The sequence below is a fragment of the Tenebrio molitor genome, chromosome 4, assembly GCF_963966145.1.
Source record: "Tenebrio molitor chromosome 4, icTenMoli1.1, whole genome shotgun sequence".
NCBI classification, from domain to species: Eukaryota; Metazoa; Arthropoda; class Insecta; order Coleoptera; family Tenebrionidae; genus Tenebrio; species Tenebrio molitor.
Genome location: NC_091049.1, coordinates 5,868,787 through 5,887,567, shown reverse-complemented (window position 1 = coordinate 5,887,567; position 18,781 = coordinate 5,868,787). Strand labels below are relative to the sequence as shown.

At 45.7% G+C, this 18,781-nt stretch overlaps 7 protein-coding genes across 13 annotated transcripts; 4 read left to right on the top strand and 3 right to left on the bottom strand.

Annotated features, from left to right (window-relative positions):
• Positions 1–133: 133 nt before the first annotated feature.
• On the top strand, positions 134–1,975 carry LOC138128295 (facilitated trehalose transporter Tret1-like). Of its 2 annotated transcripts, none has more exons than XM_069044505.1 (3): positions 134–420; positions 478–606; positions 654–1,975. In XM_069044505.1, the coding sequence occupies exons 2-3, from the start codon at positions 516–518 to the stop codon at positions 1,973–1,975; spliced, it is 1,413 nt and encodes a 470-aa protein (XP_068900606.1). In that variant the 5' UTR covers positions 134–420; positions 478–515. The 2 variants fall into 2 exon arrangements, with proteins under 2 accessions (XP_068900606.1, XP_068900605.1); XM_069044504.1 differs by having other exon boundaries at positions 136–420; positions 471–606.
• Positions 1,976–2,094: 119 nt separating this feature from the next.
• LOC138128298 (facilitated trehalose transporter Tret1-like) lies at positions 2,095–4,898 on the top strand. The gene is made up of 2 exons (XM_069044511.1): positions 2,095–2,241; positions 3,538–4,898. Exons 1-2 carry the CDS (start codon positions 2,203–2,205, stop codon positions 4,876–4,878), a joined length of 1,380 nt encoding a protein of 459 aa, XP_068900612.1. The 5' UTR covers positions 2,095–2,202; the 3' UTR covers positions 4,879–4,898.
• A 2,443-nt stretch (positions 4,899–7,341) lies between these two features.
• On the bottom strand, positions 7,342–9,651 carry PPO2 (Prophenoloxidase 2). The gene is made up of 3 exons (XM_069044489.1): positions 8,588–9,651; positions 7,915–8,536; positions 7,342–7,866 (listed from the first exon to the last, which is right to left on the bottom strand). The coding sequence occupies exons 1-3, from the start codon at positions 9,566–9,568 to the stop codon at positions 7,415–7,417; spliced, it is 2,055 nt and encodes a 684-aa protein (XP_068900590.1). The 5' UTR covers positions 9,569–9,651; the 3' UTR covers positions 7,342–7,414.
• A 275-nt stretch (positions 9,652–9,926) lies between these two features.
• Positions 9,927–11,993, top strand: SF2 (splicing factor 2). Its single transcript, XM_069044519.1, has 4 exons — positions 9,927–10,093; positions 10,142–10,323; positions 10,487–10,659; positions 10,710–11,993. The coding sequence occupies exons 1-4, from the start codon at positions 9,927–9,929 to the stop codon at positions 10,866–10,868; spliced, it is 681 nt and encodes a 226-aa protein (XP_068900620.1). The 3' UTR covers positions 10,869–11,993.
• Positions 11,982–13,666, bottom strand: Pex12 (peroxin 12). Its single transcript, XM_069044513.1, has 5 exons — positions 13,049–13,666; positions 12,897–13,005; positions 12,670–12,851; positions 12,259–12,621; positions 11,982–12,203 (listed from the first exon to the last, which is right to left on the bottom strand). The coding sequence occupies exons 1-5, from the start codon at positions 13,166–13,168 to the stop codon at positions 12,003–12,005; spliced, it is 975 nt and encodes a 324-aa protein (XP_068900614.1). The 5' UTR covers positions 13,169–13,666; the 3' UTR covers positions 11,982–12,002.
• A 205-nt stretch (positions 13,667–13,871) lies between these two features.
• On the top strand, positions 13,872–15,606 carry LOC138128299 (prostatic acid phosphatase-like). The gene is made up of 3 exons (XM_069044512.1): positions 13,872–14,103; positions 14,150–14,248; positions 14,300–15,606. Exons 1-3 carry the CDS (start codon positions 14,023–14,025, stop codon positions 15,362–15,364), a joined length of 1,245 nt encoding a protein of 414 aa, XP_068900613.1. The 5' UTR covers positions 13,872–14,022; the 3' UTR covers positions 15,365–15,606.
• Positions 15,607–15,885: 279 nt separating this feature from the next.
• Mvl (Malvolio) lies at positions 15,886–18,779 on the bottom strand. 6 transcript variants are annotated; one of them, XR_011158592.1, is made up of 9 exons: positions 18,377–18,558; positions 18,125–18,291; positions 17,730–18,079; positions 17,436–17,680; positions 16,745–17,384; positions 16,414–16,689; positions 16,299–16,345; positions 16,135–16,183; positions 15,886–16,080 (listed from the first exon to the last, which is right to left on the bottom strand). XR_011158592.1 is itself a non-coding variant. In XM_069044502.1 (8 exons), the coding sequence occupies exons 2-7, from the start codon at positions 18,269–18,271 to the stop codon at positions 16,321–16,323; spliced, it is 1,683 nt and encodes a 560-aa protein (XP_068900603.1). In that variant the 5' UTR covers positions 18,272–18,291; positions 18,377–18,558; the 3' UTR covers positions 15,886–16,080; positions 16,299–16,320. The 6 variants fall into 6 exon arrangements, 5 of the variants coding, with proteins under 5 accessions (XP_068900603.1, XP_068900602.1, XP_068900601.1 ...); XM_069044502.1 differs by lacking the exon at positions 16,135–16,183; XM_069044501.1 differs by lacking the exon at positions 16,299–16,345.
• Between the last annotated feature and the right edge of the window lie 2 nt (positions 18,780–18,781).

The following is an 18,781-nucleotide window of genomic DNA, read 5'->3' as shown; positions in this document are numbered from 1 at the left end:
CCTTTGAAATCAATGTTTATATTGTCATTTCTTTTGCACTTCTAATTAGTGCGTTACCAACTCAGCTCTTAAGTAACATTACACCTTCGACCGCTTTTACAATTGGTACTTTAATGCCGACTGACACTTCCTCTGTCGCACGCAGCGCACGTTTATTTACATAAGATTTCAATGTCGTTTGCTTTAAACAACACATTTTACTTTCCAATCGTCATTGAAATGAAGAAACCAAATTGAAACGTCACAATGGCTAGGTACAGTGAAAGTCGTCGATAATTTCACTTTTGCAACTACGACCATATCCTGCTGGTCGTTCGCCGTGTCCGCCGAAATTTCATGAAGATCTGCGTCAGCCAAACAATCGCGGCCCTCGGGAAGTTCCCTGAGGGCCTGCTTCAAGTACCACCGCTGTTTCGACAGGTAATTAACGCTAACCCTTCGTTTGTTTTGTTAAAAGTTCAGGTGTTCAGGTTTTAGTCGCGTCTGGACCTCTAATATCTACTCTAAGCCTCGGGATGACTTCGGGCTATTCCGCTATTCTCCTGCCGCAACTACACTCCAATCAGAGCTCGATCGTTATCGACCAAGAAGAGTCCTCTTGGATAGGTAAGTACCTCTAACGATCAATATTAGTGATCACGGAGAGCTTTCAGCATCGATGGCCGCCCTCCCCATGGCTTTCGGTTGCCTCCTGGGTGGGATCTTGATGGAAAAACTCGGCCGAAAAGTTACGCAAGTCTTGACGACAATTCCTTGCCTCGTAGGGTGGACACTCATCGCTCTCTCCTCCGACATCAGCACCATCTTGACCGGACGATTCCTCACCGGTCTGTGTGGAGGCCTTCTGGGACCTTCTACAGGAGTCTACATCAGCGAGACGTCAGAACCTCGATACAGAGGCTTCCTCCTAGCGGCCATTTCTCTTTTTCTCGCAATAGGTCTCCTCTTGGTCCATGTTTTGGGAATTTTCCTCGACTGGAAAACCACAGCTCTGGTTTCCTGCATCTTCCCTATAGTGAGTTTGAGCTTGTTGATCCTAGTCCCGGAATCTCCCTCGTGGTTGGCAAAGAAGAAGCGCACTGAAGAGGCCCAACTGGCATTCTACTGGTGCAGAGGAGAGACAGACGAGGCCAAAAAAGAGGCTGCAGCAATGATGTCAAGACAAGAACAAAGTGTTGACACCAGTTTTGGCCAGTTGTTCAAAAGCGACTTCCTCAAGCCTCTTGTGGTCATCGTTGTGTTCATCGTGTCCAACCAATGGGCAGGAGTCAACGCCCTCACCTTCTACACGGTGTCCATCATGAAGAAGACACTCGGAGATGGTCTCAACGAGTACTTGGCCATGTTGATCGTCGATGTCATCCGAGTGGTGATGTCAATCTTGGCTTGCTTCCTCATGAGAAGAATCGGACGAAGACCTTTGGCCCTCTTCAGCGGGATCGGAACATTCACATCATTGTTCCTCCTCAGCGCTTACACTTATTTCACCGACTCTTCGCACTACGTCGTGATCCCGATGGCGTCTCTGGTAGCTTACATCAGCTTCATCACTGTGGGTTTTGTCCCGCTGCCGTGGGCCATGATGGGCGAAGTTTTCCCTTTGGCCCACAGAAACATAGGCTCCAGCATCTCCTCGTTCACGGCTTTCGCCGCCTTCTTCGCGGTGGTCAAGACGAGTCCAGGCATGTTCGACAATTTGGGCGCCCACGGAACGTTTCTGGTCTACGGAACGGTGGCGTTTTGGGGGACGGTCTTCGTTTGGGCGTTCGTGCCAGAAACCAAAGACAAGACGTTGCACGAGATCGAGGACCAGATAAAAGTGAAAAAGACGTCAAACCCTGAATTAGGAGTTCGTGCCAGAAACCAAAGACAAGACTTTGCACGAGATCGAGGACCAGATGACGATACAAGTGAAAAAGACGTCAAACCCCCAGATAAAAGTGAAAAAGACGTCAAACCTTCAATTGTGATTTAGTGATAGAAGACTTGTTTGTCCTGTAGTGCGGTTCTAATTCCCAAGTTGAGCCAACAATGCGGCAATAAATTAACGATGATTAAGCGTAATCAAGCGACAATTAGCAACAGTCTTGTTTCGTGAGAGAGGCGAGTAATTGGTGCTAATGTCGCACAAAGGTATATTCGATAAGTGTTGGTGAGGCGTCTAAAAATAAAAACACTCTTCGCTGCCAAACAGTACCTACAATGTTTGACCACACCAGATTTTCGCCGCCTTTGCGTCAGGTGAGTTCCTAAAGAATGGGAAAAAATCAAGACCGTTGAGAAACGTACCAGGAAGTCTCTTAGTTATTGCCTTTATTTTGCAAAAGTTTTACGATTAAATCCTCGCCACCTTAATGTTTTATGTAGTCTGGTTAATAATCTCCATATGATCTCTGCAGATTATTTGTTTCCATCACGTCGTATATTCCATCTTTGTTCACTTTCAATTAAGAATTTTCTCAGCTCCATTATCCTTTGCTTTTTCTTTCCTTTTATTTCTAGTTTAAGTATTAACATCAACAACTTCCCTGCATCTTTTCTCACAACATTTATTCTTGTAAATTATAATTTATTCGTAATTTTAATATAATAACTCTCATTATTAACACATCATTCCTTTCTTTCTATTTTTGTTTTTATAACTACAGATTATTCAATACTTTTACGATGGATGTTACAAATAAAATGAGAAAAGAATGTTTTTATGGCGTTGCGCCTCACCGTGATCACACCTTTGTTCCACTGTAAAGGTGGTCGCGACCTTTAGAATCTCAAATTAAACAAAGAAATGTTGTATTCTACGCCACTGTGCACTGTTGTAATTTTAATGTAACCTATGATTTTATAATAAATTTAATATTGTTTTGCTAATAAATTTCATTAAATATTGGATCTACGTAGATACAGCGATAATTCTCTTACAATTGGTGATATTTTATTCTTTTTACATTTTGCATTTATTCATTTTTATTTTCATTTTTATTCTTTTTTACTGTCTTTGTGTAACAGCTTTCGTTACTTAATTCGTAATTACTTAACTTTCTTTTGTAAATATGTCATCACTTTTATTAACATGTTTATTCCTTTCTTTTCGCCGTATCACTTTCTTCATCTTATCCTTCATCCTCACGTCCTTTTCTCATTTGCAATTATTTTTCTCCTCTTAATTTAGACATTTCTTTTCTGCTTTTTCCAAATGTAATCATTAATTTACTACTCCCTTGTTTTTTTCTTCTCTATTTTTATTTGCTTTGATTTTTGCTTCATTTCTTGTCTTTATTTATATCAGAAAATCTTAAATTCATATTTTATGCTTTCATTTCTTTAATATCCGTGAGTTTTGGTTTTTTTTTTTGGTCAAAGCAACGCTTTTTTCCAAACAATTTCTTTCTTCGTTACAATTGTTTCTTTTGTTCTTTTTCTCTTTTTGTTCTCTTATGTCTCTATTTTACTACACCTGCTTTCTTTTTTTTTCTTTTTTCTCATTTTTGTTGTAATACCGCTACTGATGATGCAATTTCACCGAAACTCTTTCAGACCTTCGTGGCCTTCGGCCCCATCCTGATCACCATCAGCTTGGGCATGACCGAAGGCTACTCCGCCATCTTGCTCCCCCAACTCAACTCCACATCGATGGAGATCGACGAGGAGACCTCCTCGTGGATAGCCTCGATGGCCGCCCTGCCCATGGCCCTCGGCTGCATCCTCGGGGGCTACCTCATGGAGAGAATAGGCCGCAAGACGATCCACATGGTGACGTGCGTCCCCTGCGTCATGGGTTGGCTCATCCTCTACTTCGCCTCGAACGTCACCATGATCCTGAGCGGAAGATTTCTCACCGGATTCTGCGTCGGCCTCCTAGGCCCCCCTACCGGAGTTTACATGAGCGAGACCTCCGAACCCCATTATCGCGGGTTTCTCCTGGCCGCCATCAGCTTCGCCATAGCTCTGGGTCTTTTCTTGTCCCATTTGATCGGAACCTACATGAGCTGGCAGAACACCGCTTTGACTTGTTGCAGCTTTCCGGTCATCTGCATAGTCTCCATGTTGTTCGTACCGGAATCGCCGACCTGGCTGGCCAAGATGGGGAGGATACAAGAAGCGAAAGAGGCGTTTCATTGGTGCAGAGGGTACTCGCAGGAAGCTCTCACGGAACTCGACATCCTCATCAACAGACAAGCAATTCTTAACGACGAAGACAAGAAGAGTTTTGTGCAGGTTATCAAAGACTTGAACAAACCAGAGTTCATCAAGCCTCTCATCATCATCGTCATCTTCTTCGTTGCTTGTCAATGGTCGGGACTCAACGCCATCACTTTTTACTCAGTTTCCATCATCCAACAGACTCTCGGAGGAAATTTTGACGAGTATTTGGCAATGTTGATCATAGACACCATCAGAGTGGTCATGTCAGTACTCGCTTGTCTCCTCCTCAAAAAACTGGGTAGGAGACCTCTAGCGATCATCAGCGGAAGTGGTACTTTCGTCTCGCTCTTCATCTTGAGCTCGTTCACTTTCGCTGTCAAATTCTATCCGGCAATTTCTGCTTACACTTTTGTACCTTTGATATCTCTAATCACTTATGTCGCCTTCATCACTATAGGTTTTGTACCTTTGCCGTGGACCATGATGGGCGAGGTGTTTCCGTTGGCGAACAGAGGTGTAGGTAGTGGGATATCGGCTCTGTCGGCGTACGTCGCATTCTTCTCAGTTGTCAAAACTACTCCGTCGATGTTTCTTCATTTCGGACCGGAAGGTGCTTTCTTCATTTATGGTATGTTGGCACTGATCGGTACCATCATTCTTATTCTGTTTCTACCAGAAACGAAAGACAAAGCTCTGTACGAAATCGAAGACCATTTTAAAACTAGCAAATAAAGTCGTTTCAAAATCACAAATTTCTTTTATTGCCAGTGTCTTATCTGGTATCATTACTACTTGCTCTAACGACGAACTAAATGCTGATAGAAAATTATTGTAGATAATTTAATAAGGAATGAATGTATAAAATAAAAAATAATTCTTTTATAACAATTTTATGAGTATACAACCAACAAAACACAAACAGCACATGTTCATAAAGAAAAATAAATTCTTTTAGTTTGTAAAAATAGTAGAAGCGCCAGGATACTGTTTTTAATAAAACTGAAAATACCTCTGTTATAGTTTGAGCCAAATCCAGTATGAAATAGTGTTTCATAGATCTGATTGTGGCAAATCGAATACAAAAAACTTATACATTATTTCAGCAACGGTGTAAAGTATCTCTTTTACAAAAAACATTTCTCTTTAGAACTACTTTGTTGGGTAAGATATTTTTTTCCTTTAAATTAATGATATAGGTAATTTACATTACCAGATTATGCAGCTGGAAGAAATGTTCAAGCCTACCAACTAAAAAGGCGAGTTAGGTTTGTAAAAGAGAAAAAAAAAAAAACAAGACACACTAACACACTTGACCACTTTTTTTTGAACGACCGTTATACCGGGTGATCAAGAAGGACTGTTTAAGTTGGCAGTACAATTGAGAAAATTTTTTAATTCGGTTATTTATAACACTGCAACTGGATATGTTTTGTTGGTTTATTTGACAAATATCTGATATAGGTATAGCATTAACAACGACAAGCCACCAACAACCGGAAGTTACTCCTGTTATACGATTTAAAATACGATCCAGTGTTACCAACTTAAACAGTCCTTCTTGATCACTCCGTACAACAGTTCAAAAACAATAATGCATCTTTCCAGATAAAAAATTAGATATAGCTCAGACGTATTTTCATCTTGATCGCTCGAGTGTTCAATTAATTTTCGGGAATCACACGTTTGTAGGTTAGACTACTTAGACGAGTATACTCTAGACATTATAAATCTAGGTGCCAATGGAAGTGTGAATGCACCTTTAGTTTTCTCACTAGAAAAGTTACTACCCGTTGGACCGTTGACAAATGAGTAATGACGAATGACAGTATTTACAGTAGAATACACACTTATTACACAGTAATGACATGAGCGCGAGCGATTGGTCCCCGCTTCTAACCTTAAAATGATACGCTTTTACTCAAAATTTGTTTATTGTTGATAAATTCCACTGAAAATACAAATTACATAATTGTTATAACATATTTTCAGAGTAGACAATTTGGTTGACAACCACAACAAAACAAAACACTCAAGGAAGTTAACTTCCTTGAAAACACTAGATGCGGGTCTTTAGCCAGATGCACATTTATGAATTAAGTATAGATTTTTTTCCCAAACCAAATTCTTATTTTGGGTTAAAAGTGGGCTAAAATAATATTTCATATTATTCCCATAACGCCAGTGCCACTTTCATTTCACACAAATAAGGCAAACTTGTTGAATACATTTCTGGTAAGTTGTGCGTTGATGACGTCATCAGGTAGGTTAAGAAATTCAAAATTTTCTCGACAGAGCCAACTTGGATTCGACAATCTTTAAATCATTTTCCCCATTCTTACAGCAAATGTCTTTATATTAAACATGGCCCCACAAAATGGGGTACATACCTGGAACTCAGTTGAAATGGGGCACCCTCTTATGGTAACTTCTTTGATTTTGTGACACATCCATCAACGAAGTGACCAAACGCCACACACTCTATCACAGGATTTTTGCACTAGTTTTAAGGCGAAATAATGAGGTTACCCCCCAAGATAAAATGAAGAGAATTTAATAAAATTCAAATGACATGTTGTACCTATTTGATCGGGCACACATTCTGTTGTAACAACCGATCAAGAGATGTTATCACATCACTCTACAGCGCAAAGACAACAAAACAAGAAAATATTAACACTTCTAGTGCCTTCTGGATGACCTGTAGTACCTACATTATTCAAAATTAAAAAGAATTTTTATTTGGTCATTTCAAATTTCAAATTTCAAATTTTCAAGTCCACTCAAACTCACTCACAATGGCCGACATTATTGTTGAGAATAGAGCAATTGATTTTATATTTATAGAATAAATGGATAATGGATTAATGGATACTCCCACAAAACAAGAATATGCAACATTTCAACATTTGTTTACCATGAACAATATCTACAGAACGTTATTGTGAAGTTGGTGCTTGTGGCGCCCTCTGCGGATTTTCAAAATTTGTTCGTTGACCGAAAACTATTAGTAAAATCACGTTTATCTCCAGAAGTTTCTTGTTCCAAAAGCTTCTTTAAGTAAGCCACAGCCTCGAGACAAATTTTAAGAGTTTTAGACACTCCACAATACTCGACAGTGCTACCAAATGAAAATTATTATGCGCGCCATTAATTTTTTCAACACTTATTTCTGTTTTTTGTTTAATAAAACACAAATTCTGCTGCTGTAATAATATATTTGCATTTAAAAAGCGTTATAATTCCTCAGCTCGACTACATTGAAAACATCCTAATTACGTGATTTCGGCCTGACCGTTCTGTTGGTGAACTTGATGGTGACATCCTGAACGCGCATATTAGAGGTCAAGAACTGTTGAAGAGTGTCCACCCCATTCCTCGGCATCCTGTCGAAAGGATAACCCATCGAGCGACGATCCGGATACAACTTGTCCTTGATTCCGCAGTAACTTCCGGCATCGTTGCACACCCCTTCCGTCGATTGATTCACCTTGTCATCTTCGTAGTTAGAAATCATGACAAACAGCTGACACGGCATTCCTTCGGGAGTTCCCTTTGGAATGAGCATGTGTTGGGGCCAGCCGCACCCGCAGAAGTTGAACTGAGCCAACTCCTCTCCTCCTTGGGGCCGGTTCAGGTCCAGGTTGCGGAAGGTCCTCTCGAAGGGGATGGTCACCGAGGACTGACTCGAGGCGCGGGTGATGTTGTTTTGACCCTGCTTCACTGCAAACAAGCTCTTAGAGGTTCATACAAAGCAACAGTCGGACTTACAGTTGACGGTGAACTTGTCCAACTCCACGAACATGTTCTTCTGGTCGCGGTACAACCACGGATTGCCCCTCTCGTCCAATTTGGGCGCAATGAAGATGCGACAAGTGCCTTTCCTGTTCCCGTTGCTCGAATTCTTGACGGTGATCTTGTAGGTGAAGGGTTGGTGCTGGAGGTGGGTGAAGCGGACGAAGACCGAGCCTCGGGGTTGGAAGTCCATGCCGCGGGACATGTCCACGTCGGACTGCTGCCAGAACGTGTTCAAAGTGTTGGCGGAACCGCCCTGCACCTGGATCTCCACCTTGGAGACCGTGACCCCGGGGAAATTCAACTGGTTCTCGGTGTAGCGAGGCAGCGTGGCCTTGTACTCCTGGAAGATGTCGTCGATGTAGGAGTGCCAGCGGTAGAAGATGGGGTCGCGCATCGCCGTGGCGGAGTCGCCCATCACGCCGAAAGACTCCAAGTGGCGGTGGTCGGGGTCGTGCACGTACGAGATAAAGACGTGCCCCATGTTGTGCATGTCCCCGTAGAAGGTGCGGTTCGGCGAGAGGATGCTGGACTCGATCATGTTGCCCAAGATGTCGATTCCTTCGTTCTCGGTCAGCTCAATTTTGCGACCCCGCTCCTAAATCCAAAACATAAAAAAAGAGAGTCGAAGAGGAGGTTCGAGACTCACGTCGGTGGCGCTTCCTTGATGGATGGCGGCGTAGATCCTGTCACTCCACCTCTTCAGATCGTCAACATCTTGCTTGATCTGGTCCACCTCTCTGTTCAGATCCTTCAACCTCTGGTTGCCCACCCTGGCGGGCCAAGACCTGCTGGCGACCAAGCTGTCCAACTTGGGGAAATACGCCTCTTGGATCGCTTGTTTGAAGTCGTTGAACCTGGTGGCCCTCTTCAGCTTGTTGCACAGTCTCTCGAAATTGTACCTGGCGATGATCTGCTGGTGCATGTAGTAGAATAACTCGCCTCTCCTGTTCTTGGCGACGACCTCCCTCGCCGCCTCGAACGGGTACACCAAGTGCCAGTGCCAGTGGTGGAGGTTGATCCCCAGGTCCTCCCTGAAGTAGGCCAACCGGTGCTCCTCTTCCAAGTCGGACGCGGTGTAGTCTTTGGGGATCTCGATCGGGGGGCGCGAGCCCTCCGGTACCACCGTGGCCTGTTCGCGCGCTTGCGCGAACACCTTGGCGTCGACGTACTTGTCGGGGAAGGACTCGATGAACGAGGGGAGGTCCACGTCCTGGGTGTCGGGCCGGTGCAGGATCGCCACGGAGAGGGCGTAGTTGAAGAGGTAGGGGTTGACGCGGTCGCGCGCGTACACCGCCACGGAGACGAGGTCGTCCACGTTGCGCATGCCGAGGAAGATGTCGATCAGGCGACCCGCGATGCGTCGGTGCTTGGGGATGAAGAGCGAGAAGTTTTCGTCGCGGCTTAGTTCGAGGATCTCGCCGAAAGGCGGAATCGAGATTTTTTTCACGTCGATGCGTTCGTCGGCGTCTTCGCCGAAGCGGTTGGTGAGGGCCACGCCGAGGGGTTTGTACTTGTCGGCGAGGTACTCGTTGGGCACCGAGAAAACAGCTTTCTTGGAGCCCTTCGCGATGAAGACCGGCTCTCGCGGCCGGTCGAACAACAGGAGGATGTTCTTCTTGCTGGCCATGCTGCTCCTACAAGAACTACGAAGAAACCACACACGAACACAATTCCAGTCGAGTGACTGTGCTCTTGCTAAAAAAATTCTCGCTTTTGTAGTGGCGTCTCCAGGAAGTGGCCGCGCTTCTCGACAACATGTTGACAAGAAAAAAAACCTAAAAAAGGATGCGGTCAGATAAAACACCACTTATCCTGGTTCCTCTAAAAGAATTTCCGAAACCTCAACGTTTCAAATATGGCGCTGTTTCCTCTGGTCCGAGATGGCACTGCCTGTCAAACTCGAAAACAAACGCCAACGAACGCCCTCGAGCCGCCATCTTACCGAATTGTTTATAGCCAATTTGTGTAATTTCTCAGCGGTAGTGATGTCAAACAGCCGCAACGATTGCCGAATCTACGTGGGGAATCTGCCCCCTGACATCCGCACCAAGGACATACAGGATCTGTTCTACAAATTCGGCAAGGTGACGTTCGTCGACTTGAAGAACAGACGGGGGCCGCCTTTCGCGTTCGTAGAGTTCGAAGATCCCAGGTATGAAGGATTTCAGCCCCCGGAGATGGTCTAATGTGTGTGGATTAGGGATGCGGATGACGCGGTCCACGCGCGCGACGGCTACGACTACGACGGGTACCGCCTGAGGGTGGAATTCCCGAGAGGCGGCGGCCACGGCAGCTTCAGGGGAGGACGCGGCGGCGGCGACCGCGGCAGGAGCTCCAGAGGCCCCCCGGCCAGGAGGTCGCAGTTCAGGGTCCTCGTCACAGGTATTTATGGCCCCCATTGAGTGTCCTTGAAATTCCTCGAGCACGTTTTCACGCAACGATGCGAACGGGTCGAGTATTTGTGGAACGTAAACACGACAAAGGTTATCTTTTTTTAACTCGATTGCGAGTCTGAGCGGGGGCCCCCTAACGGTTGCGTCTGTAGGTTTGCCTCCGTCGGGGTCGTGGCAGGACCTGAAGGATCACATGCGCGAGGCCGGCGACGTGTGCTTCGCCGACGCTTTCAAAGACGGATCGGGGGTCGTGGAGTTTTTACGATACGAAGACATGAAGTACGCCATTAAAAAGTTGGACGATTCGCGATTTAGGTCCCATGAAGTAAGTGGAACGCCCGTGAGTTGGTCTATGTTTAATTGTTGTCGTCTCAGGGTGAGGTGTCGTACATACGGGTGAAGGAAGACCGCGGGGGCAGCGACAGGCGCTCGGGTGGAAGGTCGCGCAGTCGCTCGTACTCGCCCCGCCGAAGAGGCTCTCCCACTTACAGTCCGGTCAAGAGAAGCTATTCCAGAAGCCGTTCACGCTCCTAATTCATTTTAACCTCCTCTACGGACTGGCCTTTTTGTATAATGTACGTATCAAACCGGGGCTTTTTGATTTCACAAAAATTAAGAGAAAAAAATCGGTTGGTAACCCTGGGATAAATAATTTGTTTTCATTTAGCCGACATAACTGTGTTGTCTGTCCCTCTCTTCTAAGTGACATTCCTGGAAAAGTCGTTTTTTTTCTCTGCTCCATTTATGTAATTTTATAATTAAATTTTTAATGATCGATTTATAAAAAAATAATCAACAAAAACAACTAGGTTAGACATACGATAAGGCACTAATATGTATTGTTTCTTTTTCTGTTACCGTACAATTTGCTGAGTCAATCAGCGTTGGACTGGTTTTTGGAAAAAAAAATAAAGTCGCTAGTAAAAATATAGACAATAAAATGTTATCTTTGACACAAACACCCGGATGCAAGAGGAGTGGATGAATGTTGTTAGGAGGGAGTCTCAAAGATCGTGGAGGAGGATCTAATCAATAACTTTAAAACACACTAAGCATTGCATTTTTCGGAGTGTTAGGAGGACACCCAACCCCCCTTCACACAATTAAAAGGCTCGGTAAATAAGTTATTCAATTTTTTTAACATTCAGACACAATCATTTTAAAAAATATGTAATCATTAATAATGTTGACGAGTAGAATTTAAAAAAATAACACGTACTGACTTTCTTTATCGAAAATCAGTGTTTAAACGAGATGTTTTGCAATGCGATAGGTCTCACAAACACGGGATTTTGATCTCCACTTCACCGGGGAGGAAGGACAAACTCCTAGGATTAGGATTTGTTTAAAAAATATGCTAACGTAGTAATTTCGGTGGAATTTAATACTTTTCCTAGGATTTTGGCGATGAAGTGGATTTAAACTGTTTGATGATGATGATGATGATGAAAGGATTAGGATGTAGGATTACTAGGATTAGGATGAGTGTACCGGAAGGACCTCATGGATTAATTCCCAGGTATTTGAGACTTCTTTTGTTTTATTTTTTTTTTTAATAATTTTTTAATCAACAGTTTTATAATTTGCTTGACAAAAAGTGTGGCTTTTTGTTGTTTTCATAAATTGCATGTTTATTTCAATAAAAAGTTTAAAAGAGAATATTGCGTTTTATTCATTATCGTAAAGCCTGATGATGTCGAGAGGTTTGGCTGGAAGATTCGTGACGGGACACTTTTGGTTCTCCCTCAAATACCTCAAGATGCAAGGGAAGCAGAAGACGTACCCGGAAACCGGAAGAACTGTCGGGATTTTCCAGTGCTGCAAACAAATCGGGCACTTGTTTTGGTAGTTCCGGGCTTTCCCGTCGGGCTGCAACAAAATCGTTCAGCACCACCAACGCGATGACTGTATTTATTTTTATTACCACTGGTGGTGGTACAGTCGGCAGAGCTGTCATGCTGTAATTACTCTGTTGGGCACTCCACGCCTGCAGAAACTGCAAGAAAAACGCCATAATTTCGAAGGTGCTCGTGATGGCGTTCTTGAGAACGTTCAGTTGCCACAAGTCCGCGAAGTGTCCCTTGAGGAGAGTAGCCCAGAAACTGGGTTCTTCGGGAATGGGGTCACCGTACGCCAGCTTGACCTTGATCAGTGCCAGGATGGGTAATTGTGCGTCGGTCTGGTGGGACATGTACTTGACGTAATTGTAGACCGTGAGCAGCCCCCATGTCACCTCGAAGGTCGAGTGAGAAAAGATGAGAAGCTTCTTGAAGCGGCCCTCAAAATTCTAGAGAGTTTAGTGTAGCAGCTGTCACTCCACGCGTTACCAACCTACATTGCGCAAGCAACCATCCGCGTTTTCCAGCCGGTACAACGACGCTTTTTCGTCGAGTTTTCGCTTGAAGTACGGCAACAAGACGGCGAAGAGCAACGAGATGCGGCGGTGGTGGCGGGACAAGGCGGCGCCGTCGTCGAGGACGCGTTGCAAGCCGTAGAAGTTTTCGGAAAATGTCGAGTCTGAAAGTCGGAATTTAATGGTGTCGGACAGTCGGGAGTACTCACCGTAGTTCTTCAAGTAGCCGTATTGGAGCGCGCAGTTGAGCGCTAGGAAAGTCTCGTCGTAGTATTTGCCCAACCAGTTGAAATTTTTCGGGAAATTGGTGGCGAGAAACTGCGACTCGTTAGTTGTTTTGTCGTAGTGAAAGGGCACTTACCAGGGCGACTTTTTGGAGGGCGGGGTGCAAAGTGTCGTCGAGGGACCTTGACGCGATCACCTCGAAAAGGGACGGTCGATTTTGCGACGTGAACGTGAAATTTGCGGCGTTTTCCGCCATTGTTCAAACGTCACGTTGGTGGCACTGCGACGTAAAGGTTACGATTCACTTCACCGCTTCACAATCACATCGTTTGTATGGCGATCATTACGAAAACCGAACCAATTGCGCCCATGAACTTATTCGTTTTGGCGTTTTTAAATGTTTACAACTGGCGATAAAGCGCAATAATTGACGTTTCGTGTTGTCAGCATTGTTGCCAACATCGACATAGTTGGTAGTTTTTCATTTTGAAATAATTACTGTAAAAATGATGAATAAAATGTTACTTGAATAATGTGCATCTGCCTATTTTACAATCTTATAATTATAAAATAAGTTGCTATTGACGGCGTGTTTTATAATTTCATAAAAAACGTTACTACTGACGACGTGTTTTATAAAGAAAACGTATTTTATAGGTAACATAACGTGTGAGCTCAAATGCACTATAAAAACAGTTGAAGATATTAGTGTTAGAAAAAAACATTCTACGCATCCCAATAGTCTGCAAATATTTATTTCTGACAGTGTCGAACAAAAAAACATTATTAGAAGCGAACGTCCTAAAACGTAGGGCACATTTTTAAAAAGTTACAATTTGATAAAAATATGTAGGTTGGTATAGTATGACGTGTGCTAGTGCAGTTGAGGGAGTTGAGGTTTTGAGGTTGTCGTCCTGATATCTAGGGTCCTGATCTAAGAAATGAGTGAAATGAGATAATGACAAGGACAAAAGTGAGGTTGCGACACGAAATCGCAACTGTGATCGCAAGATAACACTATCTTGCGTCCATATGTTATCGCCAAAACAAGCAAGTGAACAAACATAATGTGATTCTTGAGTACAAACGTAAGCTGTGTGCACGTAAACAATGCTAAACCTAATTATAGCGGCAGTACTTATCGGTGCAGCTTTTTGTGGTAACGCAGGCGACCTGGTATCAGTGGTTGTGGTAAGTACCCCCCAGCTGGCGCGTCCCCGTTCACATTTCCGATCAGATTTACAGGCACGGCGACCGTACCCCCATCCAGCCGTACCCCACGGACCCCTACAACAATGCTTCCTATTGGCCAGTAGGCTACGGCCAACTAACAAACGTAACTCCCCTGAACCCCGAAAATCTGTCGGCTCATTGAACCGTGTTTCAGTTAGGCAAGATGCAACACTACCTCTTAGGGCGGTGGCTGCGGTCGCGCTACGACGGTTTCCTCTCTGCGCATTATTCGGAAAAAGACTTCTACATCCGCTCCACCGACACTGACAGGACGTTGATGTCCGCCGAGGCGAACCTCGCCGGTCTCTACCCGCCCAAGACCGACCAAGTGTGGGACCCCGCGATCCCCTGGCAACCGATTCCGATTCACACCACCCCTGAACTCGAAGACAATGTCCTGGAGATGAAGAAAGACTGCCCCAAGTTCAACCTGCTGCTGGAACAACTCTTGGAGACTGACTACTTCGTCAACATTAGTCGCCAGAATCGCGACTTGTACGCCTACGTGACGAAGAACACGGGGGAGCAGGTCGACGATCTCCAAACCCTTGAGTACATTTACAGCACTTTGAGCATCGAGCAGTTCAACAATCTCACTTTGCCAAAGTGGACGCAGACGGTGTTTCCCGACAAGATGAAGCCGTGGGCGGATTTGAGCTTCGCGACTTTGTGCTACACCCAACAGATGGCTCGATTGAGAGCTGGCCCCCTTTTTTACCAAATCGCCCAACACTTTGCCAACGCGACTACTAACGTCACCGACACCCCCAAGTTTCTGGTGTTCTCGGGTCACGACGTCACCATCGCCAACGTGCTCATGACCATGGGGGCCTTCCAGTACCACAGCCCCCCGTACGCCAGCACCATTCTCTTCGAACTGCGCCGCAGCTCTTCCGACTACTACGTCAACGTTTTCTACAGGAACTCGAGTCAACTCCAGAAAATCACTCTGAGAGGTTGCGATTTCGATTGCAAGATGACAGACTTCGTCGACATCTTGAAGCCGGTTCTGATCTCGAGGGACGAGTGGGACGTCGAGTGCCGACTCGGGTGGTTCACCAATTTCCTACTGGGCGTCCAATTCGTCGTCGTCCTAACCGCTTTAGCTACTTTCCTCGTCGGCAGCGTTGTTATGCTGTGGCTGGTCAAGTGTTGCAGGAAAATGCCGAAAGGGGGCGTTGCCACTTACACCCAGCTACCCGTCGACGAGATCGCTTAACATTTTCTTTTGCCCAGTTGCTTATTGTTTTATTTTTTAAGAGGCCAGATATCTTGCTTGAAACACGTCTGATTTGTCACGTACCGACTGATTTTTGGGGGTCGCCACAGGCCGACAATGTGCACCCCTCAAATGTGATTTTTTAATTTTTAGTCGAGGCCAAATATACTTAGTAACGTACATTTTAATCAAAAAGTATTTTTCCCATCAAGGTGATAATAAAAAAACAAATCGCAAAGTAATCTGTGTCTGTCATTTACCTACCTGAGCCAACTTGACGGGTGACGGATCACGTACAGTTCACACCATAACTCGATCCTATCCAGATTTCTTTAAAAATGCCGACGGTCAATAGATCAAACGTTATCGTAATTGAGGCAATTAAGATTAATACGATTTAATCCACCGAAGAATGACCTGACGTCAATTGTACACAGATAGAATCTAGTGACGGCTCGAGCTGTCAAATTTTGACAGCCCTCTTGATTCGAGTCGAAGGTTATACAATCTCAAACATCTCCTAACAAAAACTGTAAGTAAAATATATTTCATAATACAGTATCTCGAACAACAATAAAATTTCATGTAACTCTTGTCACATTATCTAAAATATCACACTGTACCAAGTTTATTTGAAGAAACTACAATTTACTAAATAACGTCAAAATCGGGCGACCTCTGTCGCACAACTGTCCAAAGTCCAATTGGAGTGCGACCTGGAAACAACAACAGACTCAACCTCCTGACCTGCGCCCCACTGCCATACTTACGACTCAAAACTTAATCTCTTTCGTTAGTAGGTTATCAAGTTTCTTTAAGCTGTTAATAAGACGTGGAAAATTAGTAAATGTTAGAGAAGAAAAGCGAAAGAATGTCGAAAACAAACAAACCAAGAAACAAACACGCGAAAAAACTAAGCGTATTGAATACATACATTCCCGGACAACACATCTGCATTAAGTAGTCTCAATCAAACGTTCTCTGGAAAAAGATTGAACAGTGAAGCTCGCAACCCTGGACGTGTCACTTGGACGGGCCCCCCGACTTACCTCGAGTAACTGATGGGGTTGACCGACAGTTGCGAATCGATGGGCCCCATGATGTACTTCTTGACCAGGCCGTACCGCAGCAGGTTGGTGTTGCCCATGGATATGGCCATGTGGACAACGAGATACGCGCAGAATATCAAATAACAAACGCCGATCACCACGACGATGACGAGGGCGAACCAGTGGAGGTGCAACGAGTTCATCGTCTCGACGACGAAGTAGGTGTTGATGGCGATGACAACCACGCTGAGCAAGATCGAGGCGACCTTGTTGAACCTGCAATCGGGGGGGTGAAAACCGGGGGGCGAACGGCGCAAATCGTAAATTTTACCACCCGTTGACGAACTCGCCCATTATCTGGGGGTTGCTCGTGAACGCGATCGTGGGGATGGTCGCGAAGGGCAGCTGCAGGCTCATGATCGCGTTGAGGACGTCGTTCATGCCGGTCAGGTCCTCGATGTGGCTGAAGAAGGCGAGGCAAAAGGTGGGGACGATGGCGATGATCCGGGTGAAGAGGACGCGCTTCCAGCGGGCCCACTGCAGGTTGAGGAAACCCTCCATGGTGAACTGGCCCGCGTACGTCCCGGTCATCGTCGAGCTCTGACCCGCGGCGAGGATCCCCACGGCCCAGATGTACATGGCGGCGAGGCCGTAGGTGCAACCCAGGAAGATCCCGCCTTTGTAGAGGTCCGCGTCGACGTACTCGTCGTTTTCGGGGAAGATCGACGCGTTCACCGACGGATGGTGCAAGCACAGGTCGTGCACCTCCTTGTTGGTCTTGTGGAAGAGCCCGTGCGCGAAAACCGCCACCACGAACACGTTTATCACGAAACTGACGAACAGCGCGATCGTCGCTTCGACGAAGAAGTACAAGTTGGCGTCTCGGATCTTCTCCGGCTTGGTGCGGTCCACGTCGCGCGACTTCACCAGCGCCGAGTGCAAGTACAGGTTGTGGGGCATTATCACAGCACCTGCAAATCAATTTTATTTCCATGCTGACACACGAGAAACTGACAATTTACCGACGATTCCTACTGCCTGCAGTAGAGCCCTAGAGTCGCATCCCTCGCACCACGGCACAAACATTCCTTCAATCACCTCCAACTGGCTGGGTTTCGAAGTGATGTACTCGAATCCAAAAGTCACCCCCATCACGGTGATCAAAAACCCGAAAAACAACTCCAACTTGCGTAAACCATACTTGTCCAAAAACAGAAACGTGAAAGTGTCGACGATCGTGATCAGCACACCGCCCCATAGCGGTATCCTGCAAGCCACAAAAGTGAGGTTATGTCAGACTGACCGTTGAACAGTACGTTTTGCTTGATAACAAGTAGATCGCGATCGCCGTGCCTATCACTTCCTGCATGTCCGAACCTATGATCGCGATCTCGATCATAATCCACAAGATGAGTCGTGGAATTTTCCTGTACTGTCGGTAGCACATCTCCGCCAGGTGGAGTCCGGTGACGACTCCCAACCGGGCGGAGAGTCTCTGCATCAGGAGTCCCAACATCGTGGCGCTCAACAGCACCCACAACAACTTGTACTGGGCCACGGTGCCGCTCTGCAGGTCACTCTCGATGTTCCCCGGGTCGAGGTACGCGATCGACATCAAAAACCCGGGACCCGTGAACGCCCACAACTTCCTGAAACTGAAACTCGACTGAATTGGCACTGTCGCCCTGTCCGATCGATCTAGGGGGCTCACCGTGTCCGCCTCGGGGATCTGGATCTTCTCGTCGGCGAAGTAAGTCGCGGACGGGGACAGCAGGGTCGTCTCGCTGGCGGTGTTGTTGACGGGCTGGGGCGCCTCCGTGGGGGCCCCGTCGCCCTGGCCGCGCGACTCCGAAGACATCTGGAACAGGCGAGGGGCTCCTGACGAAAATGGCGGCGACAATTATTCAATCAACTCGTTGTGCGATCGTCGATTGTCATAACCTCAAACCGTCGACAGACTTACCTCGACTCGCGGTGATCACTGAATCATTCAATCATTTTAATCACCAAATGACTTCCTACAAACGCGATAACCTTAACATTTGTTTACGCCGCGGCCGTGACTCCATAAAAAATTCTTTATCGCCGGACCGAATTTGCACCAGTTCGAATTTTGACAGTACGCGTGCGACTCAAACTGCGACGTAACTCGCACCCAGCTATATACTGCAAATTTTATTGCCTCGTGAAAACCCCACGGTTTTCCCGGTAGGGACGAGAGACGAACGTACCTGAACAATAATCTGCGTTGTTTTTATTGTTGACGTGATTGCGTCCGCATTTACCTGCACGTACTGATAAAGAATTGTTTGTTTTCTCGAGGAAAAAATCTTCACCTATCTAGATAAAGGGGAGCTCACATCGATCA

Excerpts from the sequence above, each read along its gene's own strand:
- LOC138128295 (XM_069044504.1), top strand. The coding sequence starts at position 337 with ATGAAGATCTGCGTCAGCCAAACAATCGCGGCCCTCGGGAAGTTCCCT. Across the intron at positions 421-470 it reads TACCACCGCTGTTTCGACAG|GTTTTAGTCGCGTCTGGACC; the intron begins GTAATTAACGCT and ends TCAGGTGTTCAG. Across the intron at positions 607-653 it reads AGAAGAGTCCTCTTGGATAG|CATCGATGGCCGCCCTCCCC; the intron begins GTAAGTACCTCT and ends GAGAGCTTTCAG.
- LOC138128298 (XM_069044511.1), top strand. The coding sequence starts at position 2,203 with ATGTTTGACCACACCAGATTTTCGCCGCCTTTGCGTCAG. Across the intron at positions 2,242-3,537 it reads TTTCGCCGCCTTTGCGTCAG|ACCTTCGTGGCCTTCGGCCC; the intron begins GTGAGTTCCTAA and ends AAACTCTTTCAG.
- PPO2 (XM_069044489.1), bottom strand. The coding sequence starts at position 9,568 with ATGGCCAGCAAGAAGAACATCCTCCTGTTGTTCGACCGGCCGCGAGAG. Across the intron at positions 8,537-8,587 it reads ATCAAGGAAGCGCCACCGAC|GAGCGGGGTCGCAAAATTGA; the intron begins GTGAGTCTCGAA and ends TTTTGGATTTAG. Across the intron at positions 7,867-7,914 it reads GGACAAGTTCACCGTCAACT|TGAAGCAGGGTCAAAACAAC; the intron begins GTAAGTCCGACT and ends GCTTGTTTGCAG.
- SF2 (XM_069044519.1), top strand. The coding sequence starts at position 9,927 with ATGTCAAACAGCCGCAACGATTGCCGAATCTACGTGGGGAATCTGCCC. Across the intron at positions 10,094-10,141 it reads GTAGAGTTCGAAGATCCCAG|GGATGCGGATGACGCGGTCC; the intron begins GTATGAAGGATT and ends TGTGTGGATTAG. Across the intron at positions 10,660-10,709 it reads CGCGATTTAGGTCCCATGAA|GGTGAGGTGTCGTACATACG; the intron begins GTAAGTGGAACG and ends TTGTCGTCTCAG.
- Pex12 (XM_069044513.1), bottom strand. The coding sequence starts at position 13,168 with ATGGCGGAAAACGCCGCAAATTTCACGTTCACGTCGCAAAATCGACCG. Across the intron at positions 12,622-12,669 it reads CGGATGGTTGCTTGCGCAAT|AATTTTGAGGGCCGCTTCAA; the intron begins GTAGGTTGGTAA and ends TAAACTCTCTAG. Across the intron at positions 12,204-12,258 it reads CGACTGTACCACCACCAGTG|CCCGACGGGAAAGCCCGGAA; the intron begins GTAATAAAAATA and ends ATTTTGTTGCAG.
- LOC138128299 (XM_069044512.1), top strand. The coding sequence starts at position 14,023 with ATGCTAAACCTAATTATAGCGGCAGTACTTATCGGTGCAGCTTTTTGT. Across the intron at positions 14,104-14,149 it reads ACCTGGTATCAGTGGTTGTG|ATTTACAGGCACGGCGACCG; the intron begins GTAAGTACCCCC and ends ATTTCCGATCAG. Across the intron at positions 14,249-14,299 it reads GCTACGGCCAACTAACAAAC|TTAGGCAAGATGCAACACTA; the intron begins GTAACTCCCCTG and ends ACCGTGTTTCAG.
- Mvl (XM_069044500.1), bottom strand. The coding sequence starts at position 18,271 with ATGTCTTCGGAGTCGCGCGGCCAGGGCGACGGGGCCCCCACGGAGGCG. Across the intron at positions 17,681-17,729 it reads TACTTGTTATCAAGCAAAAC|GATACCGCTATGGGGCGGTG; the intron begins GTACTGTTCAAC and ends TGTGGCTTGCAG. Across the intron at positions 16,081-16,413 it reads AACCCCATCAGTTACTCGAG|GTCGCACTCCAATTGGACTT; the intron begins GTAAGTCGGGGG and ends TGTTGTTTCCAG.